Below are 21,600 nucleotides of genomic sequence, written 5' to 3'. Positions count from 1 at the left end.
TTCGTTGTTTTTATCCAGTGATTTTTCTCTTTTTAGCTAATGTGTGGCTGTGCTTTCTATCCTTTTACTTTCTATTTAGTTATGTGCCAATGTGCTGAGAAGTGTGTGTATGCATTTAAAACATATTCATAAGTAAATGTATACTTTTAAGCCGTTATATGTTTATCGTCAAACAATAATAATGCTATCTGTACAACTAAAAGCAAAACCATAACTGAAAGTAAACTTTGTAGCTTTTCTCCTTGTAATTTTGAATTGCTATGAAATGTGCCTCAAGTGTAATTTCTGTCCAGTCCCTTAGTCATCGATTCCGGAAAAAAGTGATTTAAGTAAGCATTGAGAAAAATCCTACTTCCTTTGGCAGAAAAAGGTCATCTTGTCATCGAAACCCATTGTTGTACAAATTTTGTCAAGAATAACTAACTCGATTGGAACTATTTTGGGATAATTGGATGTTCATATTTTTCAAATTTCTCAAAAATCTTAGGTGCCCTGAGCTGAATGTCTTAATAACACAAATTACTCATTAAAAACAAGTGTGTAACGTAAAAATAAAAAGCAGATTAGCTTACGTTTTCAGATTGTATAGACATCACTTCACCATCCAAATTGTCCCAAATTAGTTCCAATCGTGTTAACTTTGAATTTAACTTCAGTTCAACTGTAGATTGTTACCAATTTTTTTCAATTTTTTCAAACATAACGCATTTTCGAGAAACGTACTTTGTTAAGCATTCCCTTATGACAGTCTCAAAAATCAACACAAATCGCATATATTGGTAAACCAAATAACTAGCACCAAAAATAAAAATTGCTCATTGGTGTCTTTTTCCGAAGCTCCATCAGCTAATCATAGTCGGGTTGGCGGAGCGAGACCAAACACAATGTTCGCCGGAAAGCTTTATGGCAATTATTTAGGATGTGCAGTCGATACCACACGGAAATAAGCCCACGTTTTTAACTATATAGAAACATTGCATGAAAAATAGCGAAATAGCCGACTCAGGAAGAGATAAGTGATATTCAATAATACCGTGCCGCAATTGTAAACAGCGCTTCTATTAATGCCAGATAAAGGCAATGCATTATGGTTAGCTTTCTATCGAATTTATTCACATCAATTTCAGCTATGTTTAATTGATAATCGTAATAAGAATAATACTTTATTGCTTTTTAAGGCCTCAGGCCCATATTGCAAATTACAATATCAAAGATATGCAATAAACTATGCAGCATTCTTCACAATAATCCAGAATTCTGAAATAAATTATTTGGCAATTCTCATTATTCCCGTTAAAATAATCAAACAATAATGTTGTAGAATTTGGAGGGACAGCGAAGAACAGTTGAACTGATCCGTCAATTGTAAACCCTAATTCGTCCTTTGACCCATCCATAACATTTCCTTACATTACTCGAGCTATCATAAAAGCGGCACCATAGCGTATATGCTCATTCTTTCGTCCTTTCGTACGGAAATTTTCCATGACATGATATGCTCTATTTGGTTTCGACTTGTACCTACTGGTATAGACCTTTTCCTGGTTATCACACAATGCATTACAGTCGCTATATCAAACACCGTACTTACAACTCAAAACAACGAAAACATACTGATTTGTGCTGTACAATGGATTGTTATAGAAGAATAACACAAATTTGCAATGCCAAATAATGCCTCATGTATATTCTAACCATCAGCGACGAAAATTTAGGTCAGGGTGTAATCTGCCATAGAGTTCTATGAGTAACATACCCTACGTGAAGTTCTAGGGCTAGGAAGTTCTATGCGTAACGTACACTTTGTATACCCTGGCGTGCACTGCATCATGGAACCGATAAAAGAACTATTGCGATGTTGACTTGGCAGATTGCTTTCATCAGCTTCGGCTTGAATGCCATCATTGGTTTGAGTTCTAATGTGTCATCATCTTTGTTGTACACCAAATTTCAAGTTATTCTGTCATTTCATCTCTTCATGTAGCTTCATCAACACCTTTCAGGACCACTTTGCATATCATGCATTTCTGTGAACTCTAAGTATACCACTAGGTGCAGCCGGCCGTCGGCGCAGGATTGAGCTCTACTACATGTACGTACGCAGACGACTGTTGTACACTAGATAGAAACTTTTTCCTTCGTTCTTCCAAACTAGGGATTATCTGTAACAATGGAGCTCTAAACTCCATGAAAGTGTATATTTTCTGTTTAACCTACATATTTGCAAATGCTCTCACGGTGATTTTTTGTAATAATTGTTTACATAATGATGATGTGACTAACAAATTGAGTCGCATAATTGCTCGTCATCGTTGCCTTTATATAGACTGAGTCATTGTCTTTTAGCTCATATAGGGCAGTCTGAGGATGTTCGCACTGCATGCCGTATACTGACTTTCAGCATGTGTGGATTGTAATATGTTATCCTTATTTTGTTCTTCCCAGTCTTACTGCCCTAATTAACTTTCATATCACTGAGGTCATCAAGCTGTGGGTTTTGTAGCTACATCAAGTCCAAAATTGCTTGCCATGTGCTATACCGTGTGGAAACATTTTTCACACATGTATGAATATCAGCCTTTAGGGACCGTTCAGTTTTTACGGCCTGGGGGCGGCAAAATCTTGTCGCCGGTTTTCAAAAAAATATAGACCCCCTGCATTTTTTGTGAAAAAAGGATGACCCCCCCCCTTTGTCTTTGTCAGACGAAAAAAATTGATGAACCCCCCCCCCCCACAACAGGCTGAAAAATAACCAAAACCTATATGTCAATTTACCCGCACGGTTTGGATTTGAATTCCGGTACGCGGCGCACTTTATCTGTGTAGTAGAGATGACTAGTCTGGCAGAGACCCTGCGATTCGCGTTCTTCCCTGTTGGAACACGCGCGCGCCCTTCAGAGACGCGACGCGAATCCCAGGGTCTGGACGTTCTTGCAAGCGACCGGTCGGATTTCTGCCTGATCCGGGTACTTTATAGAACTGCACATGTCCGTTAATCAAAAACAAATGACAAGTACCATAGCCAAATAAAATGTAAAATGACAAATAAAAACATACCGCGTATATAGGTCTACTAGCTACTAGTATAATATTCACTAAGACCAATTTGATAGGTTTTTCTTTTGACGTCACTATCCTTATGAATATTCATATCCTTGCAAGAACTGACAGTCGCTGTGTCTGGCAGCATGTGCTCACAGCTGCATAGCGTAGCCTTCGAATGCAGGCCCACTTTTGGCGCGCACAAAACAAGGCACAGCGACTGTGGAGAGTCTATAGAGATGCCAGTGCACAAACTTCTCAGCCTCATCCATGCAAACGTCTGTTAATTAGGACAACTGTAAGGCAATTTTTAACAACTCATGTCCATCACACTGTTATGCAAATTCCCCTTTTTCTTTCAGTGCTACCATTCAGGGTCGCGAGCATGTAAATGGTCTTTCAAAGATGAGATAGGCACTTAACCAGATACTACTGTAATAAGAGTTGGCCGCCGAAGGCAGCCCGCTACTTATTGTAGTGGATTGGCAAAGTCCGGGCCTGCCGGTAAAGAGGTTCATAGGCCAAACGTCGATCATGGCCATCGCATGAAGTAAACCTATTTATTGTAGTGGGCCGCCGAAGGCGGCCCGCCGGTAAAGAGGGTCGATCATGGCCATGGCATAAAGTGAACTTTATTGTAGGTATTATGTTTTTGAAAATGTGGTGAAACCCCCCCTTTCCCACCAGTGAAAAAGCGATGACCCCCCTTTGCGGATTTCAAAATTACGATGACCCCCCCTGGATTTTGCCGGGCCACCCCACTGATTGGTCCCTCAGGGGAGTACTGTGTAGTACATGCGGTTAGTCATGTGTTCATCACGTGACGGTCAAGGCCCACAGGGTGTCCTTACTCGAACTGGTTTACATCCGTTCAGGAAACTATCCCAGAAAGAACCCTTTCTGTCTATTGATATAAATGTTTAACGCAGGGTTTGAACCACTTAGAGTTGAAGGCGAGAACTATCACGACTCTTCGACTTCGCAAAAAGTGTTGTAAAAAATGAAATGGTGTTTACAAATTTGACATTATCCAACTGCTAGGCTTTGTACCGTTTGTAGAAATACTTAAAATATCGCACATCAGAGGTAATCGATCGGATTCTTTCAACGGAACACTTTAATTGATTACGCCGCTTTTAATTGATCGTTATAACATAGTGATGATAAAATAATAATGGAATATTCCCCCTCTGTACCCAGAGCAAATCGTTCAAATCCCCAAATTCCTCCAGTAAGGCGCGCTTGCACTATCTCGCCATGGGGTTCTGATATCATTACATATGTTCGAATAAAAACACCGTAGAAATCATACCGGTACGACCACAGGGAGCAGTACCAAATCTTCACATCCTTTTAATGTATATCTAATGATTATCTGTGCTATTTTCAATAAGAACGTATTTTCTATCACCGTCCCTCCAAGTGTTTCTATCAACGTCTCAACTCCCCCCTTCTACTTGTAGTGTAAGGTGTTGTTTACATGTTTACGGGTCGGCAGCTACATGTAGTGTATTTGCGGAACAGGTATCTGTCTTTTAGTGCAATCACGATGGTAAGAAAAAGTACAAAAACATCATTGAATAATCATTTAAAATTTACATGGTCTTCAAAACGCTAAATCCTTTACAAACATGTAGGAATGTAAGCAACATAGAAACGCGGTTTAATTGTCGTAGCTATCGTCTTTGAAATCTTTCATGCCGAAAAGTTGTTTCTCTAGCGAAGTATTTAAAACAGTCCGATAATTTTCGGGTTTTTTTCATAAAATGCTTGCTGTTGACAATGCTTGCTGTTGACAAAAAAGTAGTCCGGGTAACGAGATATCTTTATCGTAAGTTTATGGCATTATGTTTTGGTATTTGCGCTGCTGCAGTACAAATATCAATACATGGTACGCGAACACTCCGGCGCAAGTAAACTCTGGTACATGACATTGTGTAATAACTTAATTGACGTCCGGTATATCATTCTCAAAGCCAAAAATAAGCTTAAACCGGTACGTCTATAGTAATTGCGTTGTCTTCACCCACGCGTTTCTGCCAAGCACTCCTGGCCATTCTGTTGACGATGTAGACCGTGATCAACAAGTACATTAAGTTTATTATCACATATCTTCCAGTTTCATCATTGCACCGGATGAAACTTGTCTTTTGATTTTGATGATCATTTTCCATAGATGTCTTTAAAGAGTCGCCATTATATATATCCACAACCAGCAGAAGGTATGGTAGTACGTGAGAGCTACGCCCTCTTCGACAAGATGTCTCAACTTCTAGTAGATGCGCCCCCGATAAGATCGAGAGCAAGTGCTCCTAGTTATGATCAAGAAACAGTGATCATCCAACACAATATTGTGACCGAGTTTGCGTTCATCGCTACAACTCGGATAATATCCATCTACCCACTACCGGGATTCGTCCGTAGTGGGTTGCTCACTCAATACTGATAGAATAGGCTTATCATCATGAAATCCGCTTCTTCTTTATCTGAAACGAACAGGAATCAACCATTACACTTGTAAGCATAGAAGCACACTGAGTTAGATGCATTATTAAGATAGAATGCGCCGTGTTTGGACTCTCAATCTTTTAAAATTCTCTTCCGACCTACCACTTATGGGGGAAGGGTCATTTTAAAATTATTGGAGTACGAAAAATTTCACATTCTTAGTTCTGCGAACATTTTATTTAACTTCCGTAGATTAACACAGTAAGGCGGCCTTTCTAAATTCCAAATATCGGTACATGTTAGATAGATTAGCCGTTTCTTTAGTACCAACATTTGCTTGGTGGCCCCTGATTTTTATTCTCGATTTGGTCGGAGAATGGTTGCAAGTTTCATTGAGAAAAGTCTGAGCAAAAGTTTATGTCTTTTACTTTGGAGGCGCATACTACCTTAATAATCTTTTTTTAAAATTGTTAAAATATACGTACAATGATTTTTCAAATACTTTAAAAAGTGAACTGTCAATAATTCGTTGATTACGATCGGCGATTAGTTCTGGAGTAATTTTGCCACACAATTATGGCGACGTTTTGTTCTAAAATAATTTTGAAAAGGAGATTGCAGAAAATAAGCATACTTGCTATTCTTTTATTTGCAAATCGATTTTAATATCGTAGAAGCACGCATCGATATGACGTTTTCTTAAACACCGCATAAAATGTATGTATATCACCAACGACCAATGTATCATACTGATTACAAAGCATTACCTCGTTTGACGCAATCAATCGACAGCCTCTGTACTAGTTTGGCTGTTTCCCGGACTGTGTATTCTATTTATTCGTTGCAACAGAAAGCTTTGAACTGATAATATAACATTCCCCAGGAAAAAATGAGAACCATTTTCTTTACTAACCAACAGTAAACGGCAGGGTGTTAAGTTTGGGCTGAGAGAAACAATTACACAAAATTTACCGATACTCAAAATTCAAAGTGGCCATCATATCCCGTATTAATCTATGTTTCCCTAAATTGCATTTTCGTTTTTACGACAAGAAAATAGTGAAAATTTCATTTACCCTATAGACTTTACAGGAAGTGACCCAAACCAAGTGACAGACCAGAAAAAGGTATTCGTAACACAATTAGAGTCCAAAAATGTACCTATTGCAACATGAACGGGTTTGTTGGTTGCCCGAGGTTGATTGTGATACATGGTTGGTTTTGACAGCTGTTATCAGAGCAGGGATTATCTAATGTGCTGACAATAAGGTTGTTGATAAATTGCAAGTCCACTGTGTGTTGAGTAGTTTTGGCCATTCAGTGTATATATGAAATGGAAACAATCCATCGAAGTATACTCTAGGTAGGTTTAGTAGCTTCGGTGATTCCGTTGAACTCTGAAGGAGTGACTGTCCGCAAGTAAAGAATGGAATATTAAGGAGTTGATGTTCGTCTTTTGATTATGTCACTTGTATTAAGATGGGCGGAGGGTTCTAGGCCGTCATACGTAGCAGGCTAAAAATTCTTCACTAAGAGTGCCTTACGGAATTGAAAACTGCGTGGCCATCACGGGGTGCCTTACGGAGTTGCGTAGCAGAGTGTCCCTTCTTAGATATTGCACATTTTGTATGCACCTGGGACCAATCGGCTCAAACTGGTCGAATATCCCAAGGTTATCTTAGAGAAATCTATTGTTGTACTGACATGGAATTCTTACTTTGAGTAAGGATATATTTTTACATTTTTTTTAACGTGAGGTGCCACATGTATACGCAGGCACCGTGTTTGATTATTTCTTAAGGCAAATAAACTTTAGACAAATCATATACAGGAAGCATTTGTTATTTCCATAAAATATCACTTGGGTGACTTTCAAAGAACTCTTTTTTTCGATCTGCAATTGACTTCCTGTCCGCTGATCTTGATACTCTCTTAAGATTACATAATATTTTTATGAAACCAACCCTATGTTACCATAAACCTTCGCTTTCTATTCCGTTTTCTTTCCGTCGATGGACAACAGACACTGCTCTTTTTGCTGTTTTACGCCCGTGGTGAATTTTTCAACAGAATGTGAAATTTTACTAAATTTCATGGTTTGGGGTTCAAGACAACTATGACGATCTAGCAATGTTAAAATAGGCGCTTGGGTTGGTGTAAAAGCCAAGGTGATACCTAACGGTAGATGCTTAGCGTTCGACAACTAATACTCTGCCATTTTTCTGTTTTCTTCTTCACTTAATACTGTATCACAAACTGCGATAAAAGGGCCTAAAATCTTACTCGCAAACATTAGATGTTTAAGAGATGGTTTTGGTAAGCCTGATCGATTTACCTCTGATTAAATACACGCAACAGAAACAATGCTTGGGAAACAAAAAAATCCTAAATACACTGAGACTTGTTTTTATATTTTGACGTTACCGAGAGGGTTTTAACACTGACTTGTACGCAACCTAACCACGAATCTAAAAACAATATTGCGGTGTTTCTAAAGCAGATTGGTTATCGTAGCAGTGACGTGGTCAAACACATTTGAAAATTGGACGTTATGACGCACAAGTTGCAACAGGTGACGGTGGCAGTCTATCGCGAGTTTAAATACCTCAGAGCTCTTTCGCCACTTCGCGATTCAAGATCAAAATTATTACCTGATTTATCCCAGTCTGTTGACGTATCAGCGTTACTGTAGAGAATGGCTGGTGTATTTGAATAAGCAGTCTGCCAATCGCATCCGCCGGTCGTGTCCTCCAGTAAAACAAGCCATCCTGATTGGACCAAACAGTCTGTGACGTCAGAGACGTACAGCAAAAACCCTTCGCTCCTTGAAAGTGTACGTTAAAGAGAAATACGTTTGTAAACATTCAGAAGGGAATAGACATCAAAGGAAAGTCAACAATGAAGAAAATCATGCTGGTAATATGATACTTGCAGTAATGTTATTGGCAATGTTATGATTTTAATTAGTTTTATCATGTAGATAACACTACTAAGCCTTCAGCTGAAGTACTGCCAGATGCACAGGTTTAATGTACTTGTATCATTTCTTAGTCATTTAACATAAGCAATAAGCAATCATAAAACAATTTGAGGACTCCAAGAACTGCAAGATTGCGTGTAATAGCGTATTTTACAAGAAAACAACGCAATTATGCTCACATCTGAGTAGACGACTGTCTCCAGACGGTCAATGATAATTATCAAAGGAGATAGATTAAGTTAATTTTATGACAAACTTGCAAGTAAGGTTGCATTAGCTGTGCCTTCAGAATATGTAAAGTACATTCTGTTACCGATTTCAAAGTAATCATTCGAGTCAGATCAACCATTCGTCACTGACGATTGCGTATTTTCAAAGGCATCAAAATTATTATGCTCAAGGCGTAACATCTGCGTCATTGCATGAATTGCGCTGTTAAGGGTCTAACCATTGCTATATGTAGGTACATTCTGTTCCGTCCCCAAGATGTCAGTTAAGAAACAATGAAGTCATTTTGCTGTCAATACAGCTGCAGGTGGCAAACACTCAGAAACACTGACTTACGCTATTCATCGATTACCATGCTTAACACCGTGAAGTAATTTCACTTTGTATTCTTTGTTTCTCTTAAGCCATGCCATTTACTTTAAAATCATGTAGTGTCTAAATTACATGTTTCCTTGTGATTGCTCGATTACTGACAAAAAAAAAACAACTCACCCGACTTGGCTACCAACATCCATATGTGCCTGAGTTTCATTCGTCAAGTCCATCCAACTAGACGCTAGGATACGTTCGGATGTGAACCAGTCGGTCTTCGTGCTACCCATTCCATCGAATACAACAGTCGCTACTTCATTGCTATCTTTGAAGAGGGACAGCTTAACCTTCAAGACAGGAAAAGTCTTGTCAGCGTGATCGGTCGACCAAAGGGGGCGACAGGCAACTCTGTGTGCCCTCTTTCAGGATTTATAACACTGGCAAGATATTTCAAAAAAATAACTAATACACATCAAGTATGCATGGATGATTTTGATGGTTGCGTGCTGCAGTGCTCGCAATCCTTCCCTTATTAAATCATTTAAACGTGCATACTCTAAAGGACGGCTCAAAGTGCCTTTCATGAAAAATTTAGTCACAATACGATGCCGTAATTGGTTTCGTTAATGAAACCGAACAGTAAGATTCACTCTCCCGTCATAACGCACATTTCTACGTATATTGCCATCATGTCAATAATTTTTCTTACAGCCTCCTCCTAAAGCTTTACTCACGTATTTTACATAAAGGTTTTCCCATTTGTTTATTATGCCGTTGACGTAATTATTGACAGTGCCATTGGTGTCAATGTTCGGTTTATTCCCGACTTGTAAGCCATCAAGCCACAGCCGATGAAGGTTGATTCCTGACCGTCCGACACCGAGAAAAACCGTTTCCCATTCTGTAACATAGAAATAGCTTAGAATTGACAACGTGTTTTATGTGCATTTTTGTACATGAGCGCAAGACAGGAACAATCATCAATATGGACCGTGTCGGTCGGTACTAACTGCGACAAAGGTTGGGGTTGAATAACGACCCGCACACCTATTACCGGAAGCTATCTGGGTGCGTAAATCCAACATGGCCGACTTCGTCTGTGCGCACAAATTCAATACGACTCAATCAGAGCTCCTCGTCGGTGTTGAGTTCAAATGAACCATGATTTATATGTAATTTCTGAATTGCTCACATGTCATTATAGTCATGATTTTGTGCTTATGTAAAAATCTTTCCTGATTCGATTGCTTTTCATTCGATTGTTGCTCGAACAGGCTTTCTAACAAGGTCACTGTGTGATTACACGTGAAACATGTGTATCTATTTCACAGGGAGATGCTATGATATTAGAACCTATTCTAGTGCATGGAGAATTTCATTACACTGTTATACACTATCCTATTTATCGTACCCGGATCTTCAGCGTAAACTTGGACTTCACAGAGTTGCAGACCCATCTTTTCTCCGTCTGTCCTCCTCACGCTCACATACCGTCCATATATTTTACCGCAGTCGAGGAGAACTTGACTTGAAATGGTTATATTTACTTCTGTTATTTTGTTTCCGCAGACAAAATTATTATCCATGATACTTGAGAACCCTACCTTGACCTCCGACGAAAGGAGCCGGAATTCTGAAACGGAAATTGGCGAGGATATTGGGTTAGATTCCCGAGGAAAACGTGTGTGTGCATGAGTATTGGAAATGAGGTCAGGTCATAATAAACGGATAGGGATAACGAGTATACAGTCTACTATATATGAGGTTGAGAAATTCCCCTTAAGACACCTGGCAACACGCATGTAAATTGACCCTTAGAGTAAATAACTGAATTAAGTAAAAGCAGTTATTAAATCAAGTGATCAGATTGTCATGCCTTTCGGGAAAAAGGGCCAAGCTGCTTCAGTGAGTGCATATTGCAAATTTTATTAGCAATATTTGGAAACGGTCACAACGTCGCGCAACAACTTCTATCATTATGAGGCAAAGATTTGTATTTAGCCATGCTGACTGTCGTATTTAGATTAATATTCCAGGCGGATTTTCACATGATTTTACAAATCGCTGTCAAGTATTTCATATTTTTCTGGGGCTGGCAGTTTTGGTTTGGACTCTCTCCACCGTGACATTAGACTAAATTTCTCAATCGTCGAAGTGTCGATATAATATCTGTTTGTGTGATGCCTTCTATCTCTCCGTTTCTCAATCTGTTGATTTTACCATGGAAACAAGGTGACTGTCAGTCTTAAGTTTGCTTTCAACGCTTTACTAATAATAATGGCGTAGGTGGAACAACGCTGCCATACCGCAACAGTCTGCTCTGTTCGTAATATTGATCCATCTTATCAAATAACTTCTCTGAAGATCGACCATCCACCACGAGTTAATTTTCGGGCGTGTGTGCGTACACCACACAGTACCACTACCGTATACAGTATTGTAGAAATGGTCTGTGGTAGCTCCATCAACGGCTTTATCGGCCGAACCGCCGAAGACAGTTGAGCTTTGCCATGCAGGTTTTCCCTTGGCGACATTGACGTAAGCAATTTCTGTAGAAAGAGCGTAGGACATGATATTTTTATATTTCCGAGAAGAAAATCTTGCAAGGAAAAATAGACAAGCAAACACAAATTTATTATATAACTAACGCCGGGCTATGTCATTCATCGCTGGAATGTAATACGCAGTTGTCTTCTTACCGAAACGTTTAAAAAATGTTTATATATATCATATTTTTTCAGATTTTGTAATTTTGTCACCGCCGTTGTAATGTTCCCGATGTTTCACTGACTGTATATTAAGTTAAATTTCTGCACTACATGTGCAGTAAGGGGAGTTGGCGTGGACTGCCCTTAACACATATACAGTCGATGTGATTTACCTTCGCTTTTGGGAATGAAGTATGCTGGGTCAGGGCTAAGCTGTAGTACAATTCAATACTATCCTAGGGAGTATGCATGTTTTTATGCACTATTACAGGCACCCCTAAAAGAGGAGTGTTTACTATCAGGAGGAGGGTTGGGCTCTGTATTGATGGTATGCCGTTGATTCTCGGTTATTCAAGTTCATGACTTTAATGGAATTCTTTGCAGGTTACCGATATACAATAATCCTCGCAAACACGTAAAACACAAAATATTTTCGTAATGTATCATCAAGTTGAAGTTCATCCTCAAGGATTTGCAGTCGAGTCAATAAAGATGATGACTTATTCAAGAATGATTTCAATCTGAAATTAAAAGCGTAAAACATAGCAGCCAGAAAACCTTCGTAAGGAATATGCGTGTCTTTCGTTTGAAAGTAAGTTTAAAAGCAAAATTATGGAGTGCATGTGAAATGTGTATGCTGAAATAAGTTAGGAATTTGTTGGATAATTTTCGGATAATTACCTTATTGGTTGGAATTTAATGTGACATGTTCGTGCAAACATTGCATGAACCGGGTGAGTTAACGCCATCGGTTAAAGAAAATCAATTTCAATACATTAAAAAACAGTTGCGTAACTTTTGCCCGAATGGGTATTTATTAAGTCTTAACTTATCAAGCGTGGTTTATTCTTGTTTTGTACACACGCATTTCTTGATTGTAAAAAGTACATCGATTAATTTTAACGACTATTTAGGAGGACTATATACAAAATAACGATAATGACACCAATTCATGTGATGATGTCGTATTTCTTTCTGAAAACGATTTTTGTCGAGAACGAAATTATGGCTGACATTGGATACACTTTAAGGACCTACCCTCGTGAATGGAAAATACAAATTTTACAAGTATATTGTATATTTTCACAGACACGAACATGCCTCGCTATCAATATTTCGAAAGAGTCTTGTGTGGAGTATTCGACTCCTCACTCAACACAAATTATTGAATAATGCATTCTATAGTAGTGATAATTAGAGGTTATTACCCAACATCGCCTGTTCCTGCATAAGTGTCATTTGTGCTGCGTCAGACACGAGACGAAGTCGAGTTTTTGACGCAGCACAAATGACACGAATGCTGATACGACACACGGAACAGGCGATATTGGGTAATAACCGATTTATCATATACCCATGCCCATAATTTTAGGGAATTTTTACAAATAGAACGAAAAATCTTTAATTTTGAGGCTTTACTTTATTACACCTTGCGCATAAATATCAGAATGTTTATGTGAACAGGCTTCATTTTGATAAAGTATACGACAAAGATGTCAACATCACGCGCGACATTGCTGCAAGTCGTCCATATTTCAATGAAATCCATGAAGAAAGACACCGGGATACAAAAATCGTCATACATAAGGAACATTTTAAGGTGCAATATGCCATTACAACTGTAACCGATCAAAACTGCTCAGCTTTAAATCTATCCTGATTTCAATCGTCGTACGGCACGGAGCTGGCGCGGAGAGGGGACGCCATTTTGTTAGTTTACCTTTAGAGTTGCCATGTCAACAGTCGTCGCGCGCGCGCGACATCGCTGTCACACGCCACGCGCTCACTACCTGTTCGATGGAGACCGTGCACAGTGCCGGCGCCGTGCGAACGGCAGAATGTTTGCTAGAACTTACCAAAAAAATACCATGGGAAATCATTTCAAGACTCAACGTGATATTTCCGTATTTTGCAACCAGAAATACCCGTGTTCCTCGAAGCCCTTCAAGTTTTTACGTCGACATCGCTTCGCAGGCTGGGAGCGGCAGCCATTTTGTTATTTACGTTGTTTACCAACAAACTGCTAATGTAGTTCGGGAAAACTCTAAAACTGATGACGTTCATCGTGCATATCTCGACGTTTACCGTGAAATATCACGGCTGATATTTTACGTTAAACGTCACTAGGATGTAGCAATATGGGAATGGGTAAATGATAAAATGCACAAATCCGTCTTTTTTGTAAAATGATGAGAATTAGTGATGCCACCACAAGTTATTCACTTGTGCAGAATGTACTGTGTACATACGCCGACTCGGAGGTTCCACAAAGACGACAGAGTTAGTTTAAAACACGTGATGACTTGGGAAAAAGTATACCACAAACACATATCGTCTGTGGTTTAGAGTGATATTGTACACTCGACATCAATGTTCAATGAATCTTTACAACTTTAAATTTTGTATAGCGATTTGCTGCTCCTTTGTCAACGCTCAAGCGTTTTACAGCACGTGAGTGAAATATTGATAATATATACGATAGATAAGAACAATGTACAATTATATACGATGTAAAATATTTGAAACCGTATGAAATTTATATTTTGTAACGAAATTTTTAAAAATTTAAATCATTATATTTTAAATAATTAAAGTATTTTTTGAACTATGACTCATCCTTTGCAAAATTTCGTGCTAGGGTAAATACTCGGTCGTTACACCAATAGACAAATCTTGATACTTTTATATTCATGCTGCAATTTATCCGAGGATTATATTGAGAGAAACTGATTCATTCGTTTATGTGACGCACATGCTTTTGTGCCGTGCCATGTTTTGCTTAAATACCATCAACAACATCATGGAATTGGCCCTGACCTTGACTGAAAGATGGTGTTATTGAGTCAGTGATCAGTGAATTGAACACGCGATCATATTTCCAAAGGGATCAACACTCATCACTGCGTCATTCTGTAGTCACGTTGTAGTGTACTTGAGGGATGATTTTTTCCTGCCTTACAGAACAAAATAGCCGAACTAGCAGCTATAGAAAATCACAAACAAGCACTTTGGTCCTGATATTCAAAATTCTTCGGAGATTATCAAGGTTGTGACCCGGCTGCTTTGCGAGCTAATCAAGTGCCCGAGAGCAGATTTGAGAGAGGCATGAAATATCGTCAGCGATAACTTCATTGGAATTCATTCCACGCGGAATTACATTACGTAAATTATAATAGTTACCTTTCTCACAGCGGAGTCCACGGTAACCGTCGACGCAGTCACATCTGTACTGATACGGCAGTCTGTCTGATTCATCAGCACACGTTGAAATAACTGTACACGTTGCGTTGTTCAAGCATCCATTAACACAGCTACCGATTTCGTTTGCCTGTAACGGATTAACGCATTGGAGCGATTTTTTTTAATTCCCCGTGTCAATATAATGAATAAAATGTACGTTGTCTGTGTTTACTTTACTTGTGTTCTGTTTATGAAACACATTTTCCTATACTCTTCTCAAAATCGCAGTGTGGACTACCCCGTCTTCTAAATTGTCAGTCGGTATATTATATGTAATATTGTAATGTCATATTGTATTGTTGGCCGGACTGAACTTAAAGTAGAGTGCGCATCGGAGACAGATATTTGGACTCTCAAACTTTTCAAGTATTCTTTTTGCCTACTACTTGTGGGGCTCGTTTTGAAGTCCATGGAGTAAATAATGTTTCAACAGGATTATTTTTGTGAAAAATCGGGAATTGTATTTTCAACCCCCTCGATGGCGGCCATTTTAATTTCAAATATCGGTAAAGATCAGGCAACATTTCTCTGGTACCAAATTTTGCACAGTGACCCCTGACTTTTTATTCCTGATTTTGAAAGAGTATGGTTGAAAGTTTGCTACAAGAAAGTTTGAGCAAAAGTTTAAGTCTTTCACTTTCCAGGCGCGAACTACCCTATGTCTGGACTCTTTATTTTTTACATTTTGTCCGCAATAACATTCAATGTTGTAAAAGAAATGTTTTCAAGGGTAATGCTTTATGTCTTATCATATTTTAAAATGAATATAATAAGAAGATGCATTAGTGTTTCTTACACAAAAATGATGCCAATTTTTATCACAAGTAATAATTGTTTTTCCTTTAATTATAAACGGGGAGCCTTTTATTGGAATGAGTACAAAACGGCTGTATTCTGTGTGCCAGGCTTTTTGAATAGGTAAATCAGGATTTTGAAAAGATAATTTTTCTGGATATCACGTACAGTGACGTTGAAGATGCAATAATTGATTTCTTTTATTCAAGCTTTTTTCTGCATTCCTGCATTGTCGGTATATGTACTTTTACCAAAATTTCCGGCGTCTGAGTTTTAAAGTATATCACTCCCTGGTAACTTTTATATCACGCTGTTGAAGAGGAAACGTAAAATTCAAGCAAACTTTCTCAAGATGAAGAGAGGCGGGTTAGGTACTCTGAGACAGAATCTCAGGGCAGTTCGCCAGACTGACGGTACAATATTGCTAATGATAATTTTAGTGATGTTTTGTCGAGAATGTTTTTATCTACGCCATAAAGTAATGTTCCACCGACAGATTAAGAAAATCACCACGAATGATTTCAATATAACAAAAAAGCTCCACGATATCAATGACATTGTTATGGTTTTAGTCGACATCACATGCATATGATTGTGTTCTTAAAGCAAATGATTGAGCAAAGGGAAGTAAGAAAGACTAACGTTTAAACGCCCTTAAAAAGTATCGACGTTTCGTCTCGTTTAGCGAATTCTCGATTTACATTTTGAGAGCGTTTGTTTGTAGAGGGAAAAGTAAATCCATTGCTTTAGTTCCAAAAGGAAAGTACTCCAACTTCTCTTAATCGAATTCTGCTTATCAAATCACGCAAAACATAAATTAAGGAAATAAGTCACTTTGCAAACACTTTCGATTTTGATTCATTCACTATGAATGAGAGCGACATTTTCCACTCAATAAACACCAGGGAGACAGGAACATTAAACCGCCATGGAGTTAACCAATTCTAGGCGGTTGGCAACGAAGAAAGTTGAATTTTTTCAGAGTACAACGTGCAAGGCTGCACTGTTCGTATATACTCCATCCAAAGAGATGACTGCTATATTTAGCTATAACAGTGTGCGCTATGAGTCAACTCTAAGAATTGCCCTGGGGCTTGGTTGCTTGGTTACTACTGGATTCATGGCTTAGACACAATAAAGGTCACATGACCTACCCTATTTAGCCACCGAGGGACAATTGTTGAATTCTGTACAAATACCGGCGAAGTTATTTTTGTACAAGTTACATCACTACCTTTGAAGTTGGTCACAGTGTTGCCGGAAAAGCACATTTAGTACATGACTTTGACTCAGAGGGTCAAAGACTTTCGATAGCGCTCATTTAGAAAAAACTCAACTGTGATACATCAACTATCAGCCGGAAAACCCACATTATTTCGGGTATTAAATTTATTGAATTGTATCTATATCCATTACCTTTACATTCTCTCCTTTGGAAACACTGTTACATCAGACATTTTACGCAAGTGAGTGCACCTGAAGGGGCATTAACTTAAATAATTGAGAGAAAAGATTAAAAAATTAAATTAGTTTTTATCGTACAGTGATTAACTATTTTGCTTGAACAAAAATAACTTCGCTGGTATTGGTCAATTATTCAATAATTGTCCCTAAGTTGTTGAAATGGTAGGGTCAAGGGACGGATATTGTGTTTTCGATTAAAAATCTAGAAAATAGTGATTCTGTCAATACCGTGTACAGTCCAGAGTTAAATGGTACAGGCCGCTGATATTGTCAGAAGGCTTCAAAAAGAAGAATCGAGTTTTGACAACATGTCTTAAAGGGACATAAACTATAATTTATGGCAAGTTTTCCAGTATTTTGCTTCTGTATATCAACTACCGTGTCTGACCCTAATCCATTTGTCATGCTGAAATTTCGAGTATTCTTTCTGTCAACACAGCTTGTATATGTGTAGTGATCATTGTTTATTGTTTACAAATGAATTCTAGTCCGGACTTGAATACAATTGTCACAATAACAATGGAGATTATACTTATATAGGTTGTGTCGATATGCTAAATACTTGGCATTAAATCACAGTTTAGGGATTCAATGCAGAAAGTGTAGAGAAACCAAAAAACAAAGTTCTGAAAAAATAGCCAAAAGATACAGCTTATAGAGCTTTAGTGATAGGAATAAATTTATGTTCTATGTCATTGTTGATTCTCACGTATGCAAGACGTATTACGATAACTCTTAAGAGCCGGTGAATTCTCATGTAGTTAGGATCGTGCACTATATACCACAAAGTGCTGATATATCGAGCAGTCGTGTTCAATTCGGCGATTGTAAATTCAAGTCCCAGAAGGCAGGGTTACTGTTTGGCGGCTTAAAACGAACGCCACATCCATAGCGGTCATAGTCGGTCATATTTACTCAGACGTCAGCTTAGAAATTAATCATCGGCTGAGCACGCTTCTCTGAAGATCAATTTCACACCATAATCTCAGAGGAAAAGTCTTTTAATCATATAATTTTGAACGCGAACGCATTCCACATTAATTTAATGCAGTGAAGTATGACTATTCTTTAATCACATAATTTTGAAAACTCACGCATTCCTCATTAATGAAATGCAGTAAAATGGCCATTTTTTTAAACAAGTATTTCCATAGTTTGTTTTTTTTCCTCTTATAGGACACACAAAACGTCAAGACGAAGCCTACTTTAATTTGTTATCGATATGAAGGCGCTAGGCGTCATGGTTCTAAACGTTATACGATTTCATCAACAGCTTACTCATGGGATTTTAAATCTGATGGCGTGAAAACCACGTTACACACAGCTTGATGATTTTTTTGCTTTCGGTTCATTGTGTAATCACCAGTGCAGCGATGTCCTCAAGTTAAAAATACACAGGTGAGACTTTCAAGGCAAAGTGTGCACGCCACTTTAACTGTTCACTCCGTTTTACAGCAAAAGCAATAAAAAGGTGTCAATTAAAATTAGCGACTCGCTATTAATAGACAAACAAACACGACCTGCGGGTCCTCTAGATCACGTTTTGCGGACTCACACTTTTCAAGTACACCTTGTATTATGCGAAAACCGTTAAAGTGATTATTCACGTAAGTGTTTGACCATTCTATTCAATTTTAGAAAACGAGTGGCGTGCACAAACTGTAAATGGTAGGATCCGATTACCACAGAATGTGGTCGAACGTTGTGGAAGTATTATAATACTGTATATATTTCTATTTTTTTTCACAAACACTTCCTGTACATTATGTAGAGCTGTCTTTTTCTCCTGAGACAATGACTGCAATAAACAGTTTCAACATCTTTTTCCAAAACTAAAAATCCAACAGCGACGTGCGTACAAGTCTTAATCATTTTCGAGAAACGACCCGAAGTAACAATAAACTGAAAATTGCGTATAATAATCAATTTTTCCCGGTATGTGTGATTGATATCACAACATATTGTTCATGTCCTTTGAGATTCAAATTAAATGTAACTGTCTCCCGTGGCAAAAATGTTGATTCATTATTGCCATCGTTGATCTTTTAAACTAATTGCGCTTTTTAGGTAAAAATAGAAAGGTGAAAATTGCCAACAATGCGATGATGAGATGTCTGTTTTCATTCAATGCCTAATTCTTCCCTAAAATTCAACCGGTGAGCATATTTTAATGGAAATGTTAATAGAGTACCGAGTAAGTGCAATGAGGAGAATAAATGCCTACTGACCGATTCGTAGTCGTACCCGATCTCCATGTAGTCGTAATCAGCTTCGGCATCGACGTCCGAGGACGCTGTGTCGCTGAGCTGGCAGATTCCCTGAGACCTGGAGAAATTGACGGATCCACATTTCGGCGTGTTCATGCAGAGGTGTCCACAGCTCAAGAGTGTGCCCACGGCTTTCGTCAGGAAAACGTGGTGCCGGAGATAAAAGCCCCTCTTGAGAACTCTCACGTAGGGCTCACTTACTGTTACAAACCCTACAGCCAAAACAAAGATTTTAAGTCTGGCAGTACGCATACGCAACGACATGCGTTAGAACACTTCAGACGATGAGGAGAGAGAAAGCCTGTAAATACTTCAGGGTGTTAAATTTGTCTCGACAAAAGGACTGCAAGGGTTAAAAAAAGGATTCGTTTGGATAATTTACCTGAGAGTTGTGCGGTGACGAAGCAGAGAATCAAAACGACAAGACGAAGGGAACCAGAAAATACGTCCATCTTCACTACACTGGCGGAACTGAGCACCGGAGGGATTAGAACGCGTTTGCGCACAGGTAATGCCACCAGGAATGGAACATTATACGAAAGGGTGGAAGGGGGAAATTATAGGTGACACGCGAAATATTGCGATGCTGTAAACTTGCATCATGCTCAGTCGCACGGAATCGACCTGCGGTTGAGTTGAAATTATAAATATTCTGGATCTCTGTCGGTGAATTTCCAGACCTTTATTTTACCCGACTTTTCTTTCCAAAATTTCCCAGTTTTTTCCTTTAAACTGTCGATATGTAAAATACCATAGATTACTTGGTTACATGCCGAAGTGTTCGGTGTATTTACGATCATTGGTAGTTCAAAAATGCCGCTGAGTCTGTTTACGTATATTCTTGATATTGGTACTGAATTCAGTACATGGCTACACCATTAAAACCCAAAATTAAACTCTCAGTTGCAATCGCTAACAACCTCTGGAATTTTACAAAACACATCATCAAGAGATGAATGTAATTATTCCGAGAAAAAGAAACGCGGATCAACAGAGAAATTCATTAGATTTTTAATACCACCTTTCTTTATTTGTTATGACCCCAATCTTCCTGCGAATATTTCATTAATCCAGTTGGAGCACTTTCCCGGTTTTTGAAATCTGCAAAAATACCAATCGAATGAGCGATCACATATTGTGTCTACTTACTTACTTACTCAGTTAAAAGTTCAACTCACATCACATCTTCATCATTGAATGGACATGATAACAGATTACAGTGAATGACAACGTTTGCACAAAGTATACGTATGGTCTATAGGTACTAATTCTCCCTCGATAAAGGGATTATCAAAACATAAGGTTTGCGATCGATGATGAACAGATATCCTGGTTGTTGCGCGAGAGAGTGGTCGAGAATTAACCATTCAAAGTGCTCTCTCAAACCGTGATTACGATAAGAATAGTTCGACGTTCATTGCTGATGTTGCTTGAGTCAATGAATTTACGATGCCAAATCGAACATACGCGTTTTCGCACAATATGATAATTTCATTGTACAATGTGCCTATATCACCTTCTCCATTACTGAGTGTGTGCGAGCACACTGAAGGTGGTATCAATATAGCCGGGCTATTCTGTCGAAAATTTATGGCCTACTTAGCGGGAAAACAACAAAAACTCCCGTCTTCACGACGAATGTTCTGTAGCTTATAGCCGCATGTCTCACTGAATAAAAAAAACGGCATCGATCGTGCAGTCAGAACACTTCAGAGCTGACAAAAAGTGTCCGTATTTTCTATCCTACGACACTCAATTTGCACAAAAGGCTCATGACATATGGCTGGCAATATATTCCAGTCGTAGGTTCGGGATTTATGAGATTCCATTAGCCTCGTCAATTATTTTAAAATGCGTAGTTCGACGCAAAAAAGAAATCAAATACTGAAATAATTTAGGTGAATTTTCGATATGCGGAGCTGCTTATTAAAATGTACATAACGCAGAGAGGAGCAAGGAATGATTTCTCTCAAATTCAAGACTCAAAACACATAGATCGCACGGAGTCAGTTCAATTATAGCACCATCGTTTGTCAAAGGTTGCCAAAAGTAATCCTTTAACGTATTTATCTGCTGGGTGCAACATTACGATCTTCCGAGGAACTGTTGGACAAGT

At 38.6% G+C, this 21,600-nt stretch overlaps 1 protein-coding gene across 1 annotated transcript; it reads right to left on the bottom strand.

Moving 5' to 3' along the window:
* Positions 1 to 1,136: 1,136 nt before the first annotated feature.
* LOC139131650 (uncharacterized) lies at positions 1,137 to 19,991 on the bottom strand. The gene is made up of 9 exons (XM_070697803.1): positions 19,867 to 19,991; positions 19,446 to 19,696; positions 14,899 to 15,046; positions 11,317 to 11,559; positions 10,422 to 10,643; positions 9,745 to 9,911; positions 9,191 to 9,357; positions 8,142 to 8,314; positions 1,137 to 5,528 (listed from the first exon to the last, which is right to left on the bottom strand). Exons 1-9 carry the CDS (start codon positions 19,934 to 19,936, stop codon positions 5,479 to 5,481), a joined length of 1,491 nt encoding a protein of 496 aa, XP_070553904.1. The 5' UTR covers positions 19,937 to 19,991; the 3' UTR covers positions 1,137 to 5,478.
* Between the last annotated feature and the right edge of the window lie 1,609 nt (positions 19,992 to 21,600).

Source organism: Ptychodera flava, chromosome 4, assembly GCF_041260155.1.
Source record: "Ptychodera flava strain L36383 chromosome 4, AS_Pfla_20210202, whole genome shotgun sequence".
NCBI lineage: Eukaryota > Metazoa > Hemichordata > Enteropneusta > Ptychoderidae > Ptychodera > Ptychodera flava.
This window is presented reverse-complemented; position numbering and strand designations above follow the sequence as displayed.